The sequence below is a fragment of the Lithobates pipiens genome, unplaced genomic scaffold (genome assembly GCF_037356315.1).
Source record: "Lithobates pipiens isolate NorthernLeopardFrog02 unplaced genomic scaffold, aLitPip1_a1.2 Scaffold_8, whole genome shotgun sequence".
NCBI classification, from domain to species: domain Eukaryota; kingdom Metazoa; phylum Chordata; class Amphibia; order Anura; family Ranidae; genus Lithobates; species Lithobates pipiens.
The window spans coordinates 671603351-671615519 of NW_027507903.1; the positions used below are offsets into that span (position 1 = coordinate 671603351).

The 12169-nt window shown below is 39.5% G+C and overlaps 1 protein-coding gene across 7 annotated transcripts in view; it reads left to right on the forward strand.

Annotated features, from left to right (window-relative positions):
* Window positions 1-12169, forward strand: part of LOC143961945 (uncharacterized) — a 208777-nt gene that overhangs the window by 36050 nt on the left and 160558 nt on the right. For all 7 annotated transcript variants that reach the window (XM_077471283.1, XM_077471284.1, XM_077471278.1 and 4 more), the window contains one exon: window positions 9131-9166. In XM_077471283.1, the coding sequence (XP_077327409.1) occupies window positions 9131-9166 (36 nt within the window). The remainder of the gene's footprint in view (window positions 1-9130; window positions 9167-12169) is intronic.

Consider the following 12169-nt stretch of genomic DNA (forward strand, 5'->3'; position numbering starts at 1 on the left):
CCAGCGTGACTTCATTTTATTATTTATTTCTTTTTATTTATTCTTTTTAAACAAAGTCCTCGACTGTCTGACAAATGATTTCACGCTCTTCCATTCAGCATTCTTCTCTCCCGCTACCTCCCTCAGGCAAACATTTAGATGGCCAACCCACCAATGATCTCTTGGGTGAGGACTGCTTGAGTGTAAGGAATGGGGAATTGGGAATACACAAACAATAATCCTTGCACATTCTTGAGGAACAGCATCAGCTAGATTGAGAGGAAGAAGGATACTGGGAGTGCTAAGACCTGGTCTTCTTGGAGCCCTTAGGTGTCCTTAGGCTTGGGCTTTGAGTTCTTACTCTAATACGGAGATAATGTCTTAACGAACCCTCTACTCATTTGCCTGATGAACAACTTCTGTTTCCGCCATTCAGCATCCTGTTAACCCCTTCAAGCAAATGTTTTTTAGATGGCAAACCCACCAATGGTCTCATGGGTGAGGACTGCTTGAGTGTAAGGAATGGGGAATTGGGAATACATAAACAATAATTCTTGCACATTCTTGAGGAACATCATCAGATAGATTGAGAGGAAGGATACTGGGAGTGCTAAGACCTGGTCTTCTTGGAGCCCTTAGGTGTCCTTAGGCTTGGGCTTTGAGTTCTTACTCTAATACGGAGATAATGTCTTAACGAACCCTCTACTCATTTGTCTGATGAACAACTTCTGTTTCTGCCATTCAGCATCCTTATCTCCTGTTAACTCCTTCAGGCAAATGTATTTAGATGGCAAACCCACCAATGGTCTCTTGTGTGAAGATGCTGAGTGTAGGTAGTGGATGGGGACTAGACAAGTGATATTCCTCGCTCATTCTTGAGGAACAGCATCAGCTGGAGTGAGATGAAGAATAAGGCTGGGAGTGCTAAGACTTGATCTTCTTAAAGTCCTTAGGCTTGGGCTCTGAGTTATTCCTCTAATTCAGAGAGAACATCTCTATGAGCCCTGCTTGTTTAAAGGCACCTGAGAAACGATAAAATGCATCCTACTTTACGGATGACTTTCATGTTGGGTGAGTTTGCCAGAAACGAGTTTGCCACAAACACAATGCCAAGAAGCCCACAACCTCCCTAAACAGGGAAAGAAAGAGAAACACCTACCAGAAAAGAAGCCAGACAAAGCCAGAGGCCAACAGAGCGAATAGCTAGGGGCCAGTAGTGGAAGACAGGGAATGGGGGAAAGAGAAGGAGCAACATCTACCCTGAGTGCACTGAGCAAGCTTAGAGAGGGGGAGACATCAAGGACGCCTTAAAGCATTAAAACCTATCAATCACAAGAGCAGCCAAAGAAAGAGCTCATAAAAACAAACACTGCTGACCTGGTGCAATTAAAGTGCTTGTAAACCTTAGACATGAAATATGAACCATGCATATCCCTCTATAATATGTACTTGTCTCAATTAAGAGCATTTTAAGTGTAATTTTTGTTGTCTGTCGCTGTGCTCCTCTGCTATCAGCTTGAAGCACTTCTGACTTGTTTTTCTGACACCAAAAGAAAAAAAAATTGACATTCGAGGGATCTCCAGCACACAACCTGTGATTGACAGCCTCAGCTCTGTTCCTGAGTGCTGTGCAAAGGGGGGAGGGGGTGGTGGTCCCTTCTCTCCAATTACCTCTCACTGAACTTTGCAGTGTAACTTCAGTTTCTTGCCCCCTGCCTTGTGAACTCACAGATAAGCTTCATAAATATGACACGTAGAGAAGAGATGACTGAAGATAAACAGGTACAACCTATGTAGGAGGATTTGTTTCAACTCTTTGTATCACCAGTCACTTTACTGGGTATATGTAAGGGTTTACAACCACTTTAACCCTTTAAAGTCCACATTTTTCAATGAGTTAGCATGACTCAAAATGTGCTCTACCAAACGGTGGAGCAGAATGTTAAAGGGTCAAAACAAGCCCAGACTGGGCAAATGCAACCAGTGAGGAAAGCAGAAAGTCACCGGAAGACACCCAGTTGTCACTTCTGCCCATTGCAGTTGACAGTCCACCAGGGGCGGACTGACAAGTCATGGGGCTCCCGGGTAATAGGAGATTATGGGGCCCCCAGGCAATCAGATTATGGGGCCATACAGTATACCATCACACAGTATACACATACATGTACACACAGTATACACAGACATGTTTCTATTGGCTGAGAAGGTACTGGAGAGGTGGGGCAGCTATAATCTCAAGATTTTTTTGTTTTTAGACCAAAAGGATGTCGGTAAAGGACATTTCAGAAACAGATGTATAAAAAACACAGATTTTTACATACTGTCCCTGGTTTTACTGAGGCTGGCAACCCTGATGGGGCCCCCTAGTGGCCCAGGGCCCTCGGGCAGTGCCCAAGTGGCCAAATGGTCAGTCCGCCACTGCAGTCCACTATGTGAGGTCTAAGCTGGAATGCACACCACCTACACACATCCAGGCAGTAGGATGAGGGACAATGATGAGGCATCACAGAGAGATGGTCAAGAAAACAAAAGTAGAACAGACCTTATGTAGGCTACCCATAAGAGAAACCTGTATAGGAGGGAGCCAAGAACCCCAATAAATGCTATAGAAACATCTGGAAGACTGAGTATACCCTAAGGGAACCAGTCCTTTATACCAGGATATGAAAGTATTTGGCACTCGGGTATTCATATCAGAATGATTTACCTCCGACATGGAATCTTCTTCCTAGGAGCGTTTGAACCTAGTGAGGAGGGACTGTCCAGATTAAGTGAAGTGAGAAGAGCACTGGTGGGAATTGGGGCTGGACTTTATGCTATTCTATGTGATTGTCCTAGTGGGACAGGGGGTGGAGTTGACCCACAAGTATACTGACATGAGAAGAGCCAGGAAGAAGGTTATGTGGGGAGAAGGACGGAAGAACTGAGTCGGCACAGACAGCAATTAGACACTTGCAGGACAGGAGAGGACTATGAGGTGCAAGGTAGGTAGGGCAGGGCTAGAGAACTGACTCTTCCTTGAGTAGTCAGACTTACTAGCAAAATCAAAGGTAAAACATAATCAGGATTTGGCTGCGCTTTTGCTGCATTTTTTGTCAAGTCGATGACAGTAACTTTATTTCTGTCACAAAGTGGCTGACAAGCACTTGGACAGATTGTAGAAGTGTTCGGGTGGCTTAGTAAATGGGTTAAAAATGGGGAAGTCATATAAAACGTGACTATTGTTTTAGGCAGTAGGAACCCGAAAGTATCTGCTGAGGGGAAATGGCTGAACTTCTCCTTCAAAGGCAGCTAATCACAGTGGTCACATGATCAGGCAGATCATTCCCCCCCCCCCCCTCCTAGTCTTAATGGCCCCAATAAAGGGACACCGGGGCAGGATGGGAAGGAGTTAAAAAAAATGTCCAATGCAATGCACCAGTTTTCAAATTGTGAAGTTTGAGCAGAGAGAAAAGAAGGTAATCTTGAAAGTGCTGGAGCAGACACCATCAAATATTTACTGTATTTACAATGATGGATCCAAACATTCACCCCGAGATTCAACCAGAGATGGGAAAGTAACTTCTATGGTTTTTTGTTTTTTCAAAACTTAAGATTCACTGTCTACATAATAAATAAAGTCACAATGGATGGGTGAAACCTGCTGTTTAATCTTTGGGGTGATTTTTGGGTGAATATTTATTAGGAGAATTGCTCAGTAATTCTTAAGTGATCAAGAGAAGCCAACACCCTTCAGGGGAATTTTCTTCATCCTTTAGGGCAAAAATATGGAAAAAATGAGAAAAGATATGAATGCTTAACATGAATAATATTGAGGTTATTTAATATATGTACCTCAAAGTATAAATTAAAATAACTCTAAAAAAAGTGGTTTATTTAGTAGTCAATATTCCAAATTACAAATATATATATATATATATATATATATATATATATATATATATATATATATATATATATATATATATATATATACATTTAGTAGTCAATATTACACATATTTATATCTATATATCTATATAGAGGTCTGCTATGGATTGTGAGGGAAACCCCCACCCCAAAATAGATTTTTTTTTAAACAGCATAGGGCCCCCCTCAAAATCCATACCAGACCCTTATCTGAGCATGCAGCCTGGCAGGCCAGGAAAGGGGGGCGACAAACCATACCAGGCCACATGCCCTTTACATGGGGGGTGCTTTGGAACACCCCAAAGCATCTTGTCCCCATGTTGATGGGGACAAGGGCCTCTCCCCCAAAACCCTGGGCGGCGGTTGTGGGGGTCTGAGGGCAGGGGGCTTATCAGAATCTGAATAATCTCCCAGATCCTGCCCCCCCCATGTGAATGAGTATGGGGTACATTGTACCACTACTCATTCACCAAAAAAAGTGTCAAAAAGAAATAAAAACAAACACACACACTGTTATTGACAATTCCTTTATTAAAAATAAAAAAAGCAATGTGCCCCAATGTAGATCCATCGTCAATTACAACATCCACCGCACCGCCAGACCCGAAAAAAGAAAAAAAAAAGCTCCGCCCATGACGGAGGCTAACCCCCACAGGAGCACTCATGGGAGGATGTTTATAGACATTCTCCTGGCAAAGTAAGCCTGCGCTGTAGCCGTCATTCAGCTATAGCACGGGGAAAGGGGTTAAAGATGATATTGCACTGATACATGTTCCTCTATGGAAGTACTTTGGCCTCCATACCTTTTTATGGCCAATAACTTGCATACAAGCCTTGAAAATCAAGACTTTTTTGATTTTTCGAGTTCGGGGTCCCAAAAACTTTTATAGGGTTCTGGGTTCAGGTACAAAATTTTTCCAAGTTTGGGGGTTCTGGTTCTGTTGAATTAAACCCGGGGGGGTGTTTTGCCCGTCAATATGCAGCAGGTCAGGCTGGTATCTCAATCACATATTGGGCAATCTCCAGCCAGTGATGCATCCTTGACACACAGCAGTTCCATGGATATGATCCCTTGTAAAACATTTAATTAAAGCCTTCCAGGAATGGAAACTTTACATAATTACATTGATCAATCTTAGATAAATGGAATTTTGCATATAACTTGTCTGTGGATTCTCTGTGGAAGACATAAATCACTGTATATAAGGCATCCCTACTCCAGCAACCTCCACTGGTTTTCCGGTTCCGTGCTGATTGGCTGGCCTGGAGCATTGCAAACCCAGGAGGTTGACCACTCAGCACAGGTGTCATTCAGTGAATGTTTTGTCATTCATGGCTATGTGTTCTTCCGAATGGACAAGGTGGAGAGATGGGGTGTTGACATATTACTTTCCACCTTATCCAATCGGAGAATGCTTCTTAAGATTTCTTCTTTTTTTTTTTAAATGTATGAAATGTAAAAAATGAAAAAAATTTTTTTTTTTAATTTTTTTTTTTTTAACTGTAAATTTTTATTATGAAATGAAAAGAAAAGTCAGAAGAAAGGTACATAGCCAAACGGGCATACCCTGGCAGTAAACTTGTCAAACAGGTAGGGTACATACAGATACAGGTATGCAGGTATGGTGTATAACACAGTAACACATCAAAATTCTAGCAGGATACACGGTTCTGAAGGAAGGGGAGGTTTGCAAAAGGGATGAGTGAGGACATATAAGAGTACAAATACAAAGAGGAAAAAAAAAAAAAAAAAAAGCAGGTATAACCAGAGTTTGATTTACAGACATGGTATAGGCAATAACTGAATGAGGGAGAAAAATCAGCCAAGAGAAAAATATACGGGTAAGTTCAGTATATGTACTGTGGGTATACTTTTGATTATAGGTAACATCAAGCTTTAGAAGCAGATATAAAATGAATATGATATCCCAGGATGTTCAGTGTAATGGGCTACTCCTGGGGTCCGCTATCCAAAGTTTCCAGGCATACAGGAACTTATCGGTTGTGAGGTTAGCTTTAGCAAAGGCGTATTCGAATCCAAAGTGGGTATTCAGCAGTATGAGGACTTGTTTCAGGGTCGGGGAGTGTACAGATTTCCAATTTTTTGCAATAGCTAGTCGGGCAGCGATAAGGATGTGGGTCAGTAGGGCGTGCAGGTGGTGCGGCCACGAGAGGACAGATAGACCTAGTAGTAAGTCAGTGGGAGAGAGCGGGAAAGTTATTTTACAAATCTGGTGTATTAGGTTTTTAATTTTTTTACAGAATGGTTGTATATGGGGACAGCCCCACCAAATATGCAGTAATGTACCTCTGTCACCGCAGTTTCTCCAACAGTTAGGTGAGGAAGAGGGAAAAATTTTAGCCAGTCTGTTCAGTGTGTAGTACCAACCGTGGTAAAGTTTCATCAGAGATTCCCAATGTGAGATGCAGTGAGAGAAGCGTGTCGGAGCATTCAGAGCCTTCTGCCAAGTTTCTGGTGGAACTGCGTGTTGCAGTTTGGATGACCAGTATGCAGTGTGTGCGAAAAATGAAAATTTTAAACAACATGTAACTAAAAATATAGAAAAATAAATGTGGCGCTAACTCAAAACAATAAATAATGATAATATATCCAAATACATATATGTGAAAAATAAGTGTTAAAAAATACTAAGAGCATGTGCAAAAAACTGTGAATCAATATAAATAAAAATGAAAAAGAAAGAGGGTCATTTAATTTAGTCTGAGCAGGCAGTTGATTCAGTTAGCTGCAGTGTATTTCATATATATATATATATATATATATATATATATATATATATATATATATATATATATATATATATATATATATATATATATATATATTCAGTCTAGTGTATATATATATATATAAAAAGAGAGAGGGTCATTTAATTTAGTCTGAGCAGGCAGTTGATTCAGTTAGCTGCAGTGTTTTATATATATATATATATATATATATATATATATATATATATATATATATATATATATATATATATATATATATATATATATATATATATATATATATATATATATATATGTATATATATATATATATATATATATATATATATATATATATATATATATATATATATATATATATAGTTAGTCTAGTATATATATATATATATATATATATATATATAAAGAGAGGGTAATTTCATTTATTCTGAGCAGGCAGTTGATTCAGTTAAGTGGTAACACAGCAGAGGAGGGTGATATGGCGCTCGCTGGGGATCCCAAAAATATATTGTAGTATAATCACAAAATGTTAGTGTAAAAAATTGTTAGTATAAAAGATTGGTCGTCTTTATGTAGCCAAAGTATATCAATTTTTGTGTGAGTTTTAGGTATATCCACACACCAGTATCCTCGATGAGAAATTCAGGGTCTTTGTGGATCATCAAGGTGGTCCGTGAGGGGGATCAGCAGTACAGGCTGTACCCTAAAAGGCTGCCAGTCTTAAAGCAAGAAGTAGCTCTAGGAAACAATAAAATAGAGAAAGAGACGGCGCCCTCTAAGTGCAGCAATAAAGTTGCTCAAATTTATTAAAAATGGTTAAAAAACACTCACATTAAATTAGTGGTGTACAGGCACATCAGGGATATAATGTTTCATCCGTATGTCCATGGGGGCGACTCGCAGGGCTGTAAGGCAGGGTTTCCGGCATCTGACTTTTTTGACCGATGGTTGGTGTTTTGGTCTATTCCATGTATTTCCTCGGAATGGTCAGAGCAATCGGGGTAGTGCTGGTAGCTGTGGTGCCTTTAGTCCGGTGTTCAGGGAGTCGGTGTCCTCAGAAGACGGGCTAAGCAAGGCGGCGCTTCGGAGCATGCATGCTCCTTCATCAGGCTTCAAGACAGTGTTTTTTAACCATTTTTAATAAATTTGAGCAACTTTATTGCTGCACTTAGAGGGCGCCGTCTCTTTCTCTATTTAGTTGATTCAGTTAGCTGCAGTGTATTTCATATATATATATATATATATATATATATATTTTTTTTTTTTTACTTTTTTAATTAGATTTTATGCACATGCACTTGTTACTGTTTAACATTTATTTTGCATATATTTGTATTTGTATACATGTATTTGGATATATTATCATTATTTATTGTTTTGAGTTGGCACCACTTTTATTTTTTTTTATATTCATATTTTTGTGGGGACACATTTTTAATGTTGGCTGCCACTCTCTTTTTTAGTTTCCTGTGGTTTGCGCATTAGTTCTTCCATTTATATGTAACTATAAAAATAAAATAAAAATATAAAATGGTGATGTTGGGTGGGAAAGTGGTTGGGTTTGGTCCAAAATGTTTCTCTTGGCACTATCCAAGGTTGAGTTTCTTCCCTTTCTATGGTGTTTCAGAAACCATCACCCTCTCAATCCTTCATTATGACATATGTACAGGGAGTCTCCAATGAAGCTCCAAGTGTTCATTCCCCATCAATCTATGGCAGCCTTTCTCAACCTTTTCAGCACAAAGGAACTCTTGAAATAGTTCACTGGTCTCCCCTGCTAAAAAAAAAATAAAAAAAATTAAATAAAAAAAAAAAAAATTAGAAATCTACAACTCATGATACATTAGTGTGATGGTCAGTGGGAAGAATGGTCCTTACACTTGTGGTCATTGGAAAAAATTACCTCCTTACAGATAGCTAAAAAGATCAATGGTGTGAGTGGGAACTTATGTAAGAGGCAGAAATTGCCCAATGCTGAAGGAACCCCTACAACCTCTGGAGGAACCCTAGGGTTTCCACGGAACCTGGTTGAGAATCACTGATCTATGGGATCTGAATCGAGTTCTCTCATTTACATTTTAGATCTACATCTATTTTGTTGTGTTTTTTTTTGTTGCTGAAAGGTTTCCCTTTTGTAGGAGGAGGTGGTATTTGGAGGTTTTATTTTACTTTCAGTGTATACAGTATTGTTCCAGGTTGATAAAGACTTTAAGAATAAACTTTTTTTTTTTTTTTTTTGCAGTCAGGCATTCATTTAGAAGATGTGTGCTTTGGTTTTATGGTTGACATTTTAAGGTTTCCATTTCTTTAGTTTTTTTGTTTTTTTAGATTTGTACGTTATTTGAAATGCCAAAATAAAGACGAAAAACACCTTTGACCATTTCAGTGCAATGTGTAATCTGCTGTATCTCTTTATGTATTTTTTTTTTTTTTATGAATTTTATCAGGAGACTTCTCCAAAATCTGACAGAATTTTCTGTTTCCTCCTCAGACAAAAGTATCAGAGAAGAAATTTCTCAGATGAATGGTGAGTGCATGAGGAATCTGGAGCGCCATTGAATCTGCAAATTGTCTTTTTTTTTATCAAATCCTTTTTTTATTAATTTTATAAACAATCAATACAAAACACACATGCATCCCATGTACATTGTAACCATGTCAGCCCGCGGAAGGATTTGCCCCCTTAATGACCAGGCCATTTTTTACAATACGGCACTGCGTCACTTTAACTGACAATTGTGCAGTCATGTAACGCTGTACCCAAACAAAATTGATGTCCTTTTTTTTCCCACAAACAGAGCTTTCTTTTGGTGGTATCTGATCACCTCTACAGTTTTTATTTTCTGCGTAATAAACAAAAAATGAGAGCCAATTTTGAAAAAAAAATATTTTTTTCTTTACTTTTTGCTATAATAAATACCCCCAAAAAATGTAAAAAAATATTGTTTTTTATTTTTTGAAAAAAAACAACAATATTTTTTACTTTTTTGCTATAATAAATATCCCAAAAATATATATAAAAAAATAAAAATTCTTCATCAGTTTAGGCCAATATGTATTCTTCTACATATTTTTGTTACAAAAAATTGCAAGGAGCGCACATTGATTGTTTTGCGTAAGGTATAGCGTCTACAAAATAGGAGATAGATTTATGACATTTTTATTATAATTTTTTTTACTAGCAATGGCAGCGATCTGCGATTTTTAGCGAGACTGCAGCATTGTGGCGGACAGATGGGGCACTTTTGACACTTTTTTAGGACCATTGGCATTTAAACAGCGATCAGTGCTATAAAAATGCAGGAAGTACTGTGTAAATGTCACTGGTAGGGAAGCAGTTAACACTAGGGGGGGGATCAAGGGGTTAAATGTGTTCCCTGGGGAGGTGTTTCTAACTGTGGTGGGAGGGGACTGGCTGGAGGAGGAGAGAGATCGCTGTTCCTGATCACTAGGAACAGCAGATCTGTCTCTCCTCCCCTGTTAGGTGTGTTTCCATTGACAGATCCCCATTCTGTGTTCTTGTGCCCATGATCGCGGGTGGCCGGCGGACATCGCGGCCGCTGGACACGGGCATTGGGTTCCCTGCCACGCAGTGCACCCTGCTATGGCAATAAAGAAACCGATGTACCAGTATGGCGATTCGTGGGAACGAGCCACCCTCCTGCTGTATAATGACGGCGCCTGGTCGGCAAGTAAATCAGATCCTTTTTTAATAAATTTTATAAAAAATCAATACAAAACACACATACATCCCATGTACATATTAATAATAACAGTAAACATATATTTTATATATATTCCAAGAAAAAAAAAATCTATAATATCCTATTATCGCTATCTATCTATTTCCGATCAGATTTTGCCGCTTTTATAATTGCATATCCACATCTCTCAGTCATTGGGGGTTAAAATGGACACCACCTTTTCCCTACTTCCATTGTATTCCTCCAACCTATTATCCCTCTCTTCCTAACTAGCCAGAGTAGCTGCTAAATCCAAGCTATCCAACCACCTCTTCCACACTTTTTCAAATTTCCCCGGCCAACCTCAATGTAAAAATGTATATTTTTATTTAAGTATAATTTATTTTATTTGTGATCTCCATTCAACTATTGTTGAGGGGGGGGGGGGGGTGTATGATGACATCCATTGATGTGCTATAAGCTTACAAGCCTGAAAAAGACTCCTAACTATCGATATAAGGGTGTTTTCTGGGATCTTTGTCTCACCTATCATATTAATAGTAGAAATAACCCCCTGCCAGTATCGGTGAAGTTTGGGGCATCTCCATAACATATGTATTAAATTGACCGGACCCTAATTACACCTGGGGCATTAGGGCCAATCCCCATGCTGCCATTTAAATAGCTTCTCCTCAGTATGATAGGTCCTATGCAGGATGAATAGTTTGGTTAATTTTTGTGTAGGAGATATGGAAACCATGACTATGGTAAGACAGATGCAAGCTGGCCTAATAATAATTGCACGTACCCTACTATTATGTTTACCAACTTAAATAACCAGACGACACCCTTTTGGAGTAAACTTGGCCATACCAGCTATTTTATTAACAATAAACCATAAACATATTATTTACAAACATTACTTTTTCAGATCAATCGTAACCATGTTGTAGATCTTTGAAGGCACTGAAAAGACCCCCGAATTTATATCGTATCAGCGTGACACACCAAGTCCCCAGTCGCAGCACGCCGATGCGGGGACAATACCAACTCTTCAATTTCCAAATGCCCAGTTAAACCTCGGTTAACTGGCATCTTCCTGAGGATCCCATACCAAGATGGTTCCCCGCTATGCCATACTAGTCTTAGTTTTAGAAGGCCTCCAAAGATCTCAACTGCCATAACTTACAATAAATGCCAAATGTTCCAAATATAATACAGGCAACAGGACGGAAGGTGGGGGCTGTTTCTTCGTCTGGTGATCTCCAAATGACCACCGGACACTGGCCCCTCCTTAAGTATTCTGCATACTATTCTGGCCACCCCCTCTACGCTGACCAACTGAAAACACCCAGTTAATCCTTAATTGGCAAGATGGCCCAGCTACCCTGTCATGCCAGCTCTGCACCTATTCCTATGCCTTTTGCTATGGGCTTCTCTTGAGAAATGCTGACAATAGGTCGTCCAATATAGGCCCTAAGTCTCATGCCCATTGTGCCCTTGATGGTATATCCACCAATTCTTGAAACATATTATAAAAGACACAATATATTTGAGATTTAAGACCCTTCTTAGCATCCCTGTCATGTACCTGATCCAAAGCCAATATGTAGAGAGGAGTTCCCCTTGCAGCGGGGTGTGGTATACCTTTGAAAGTGCCACAGAAGGTATACGGCCCAAAGAAGCAAGGGTTACTGGCAGGATCTGGATGGGTCCAGAAGAGTCACCTTGTGAGGATTTCCAGGGTGTGGTGGTGCACAGATGGCCGGGAACTCCCCACTGTGCTTGGAATAAACCGTGCTTCAGAGAACAGCAGTAAACACCCAGCTGAGGGTCAAACACAGGGG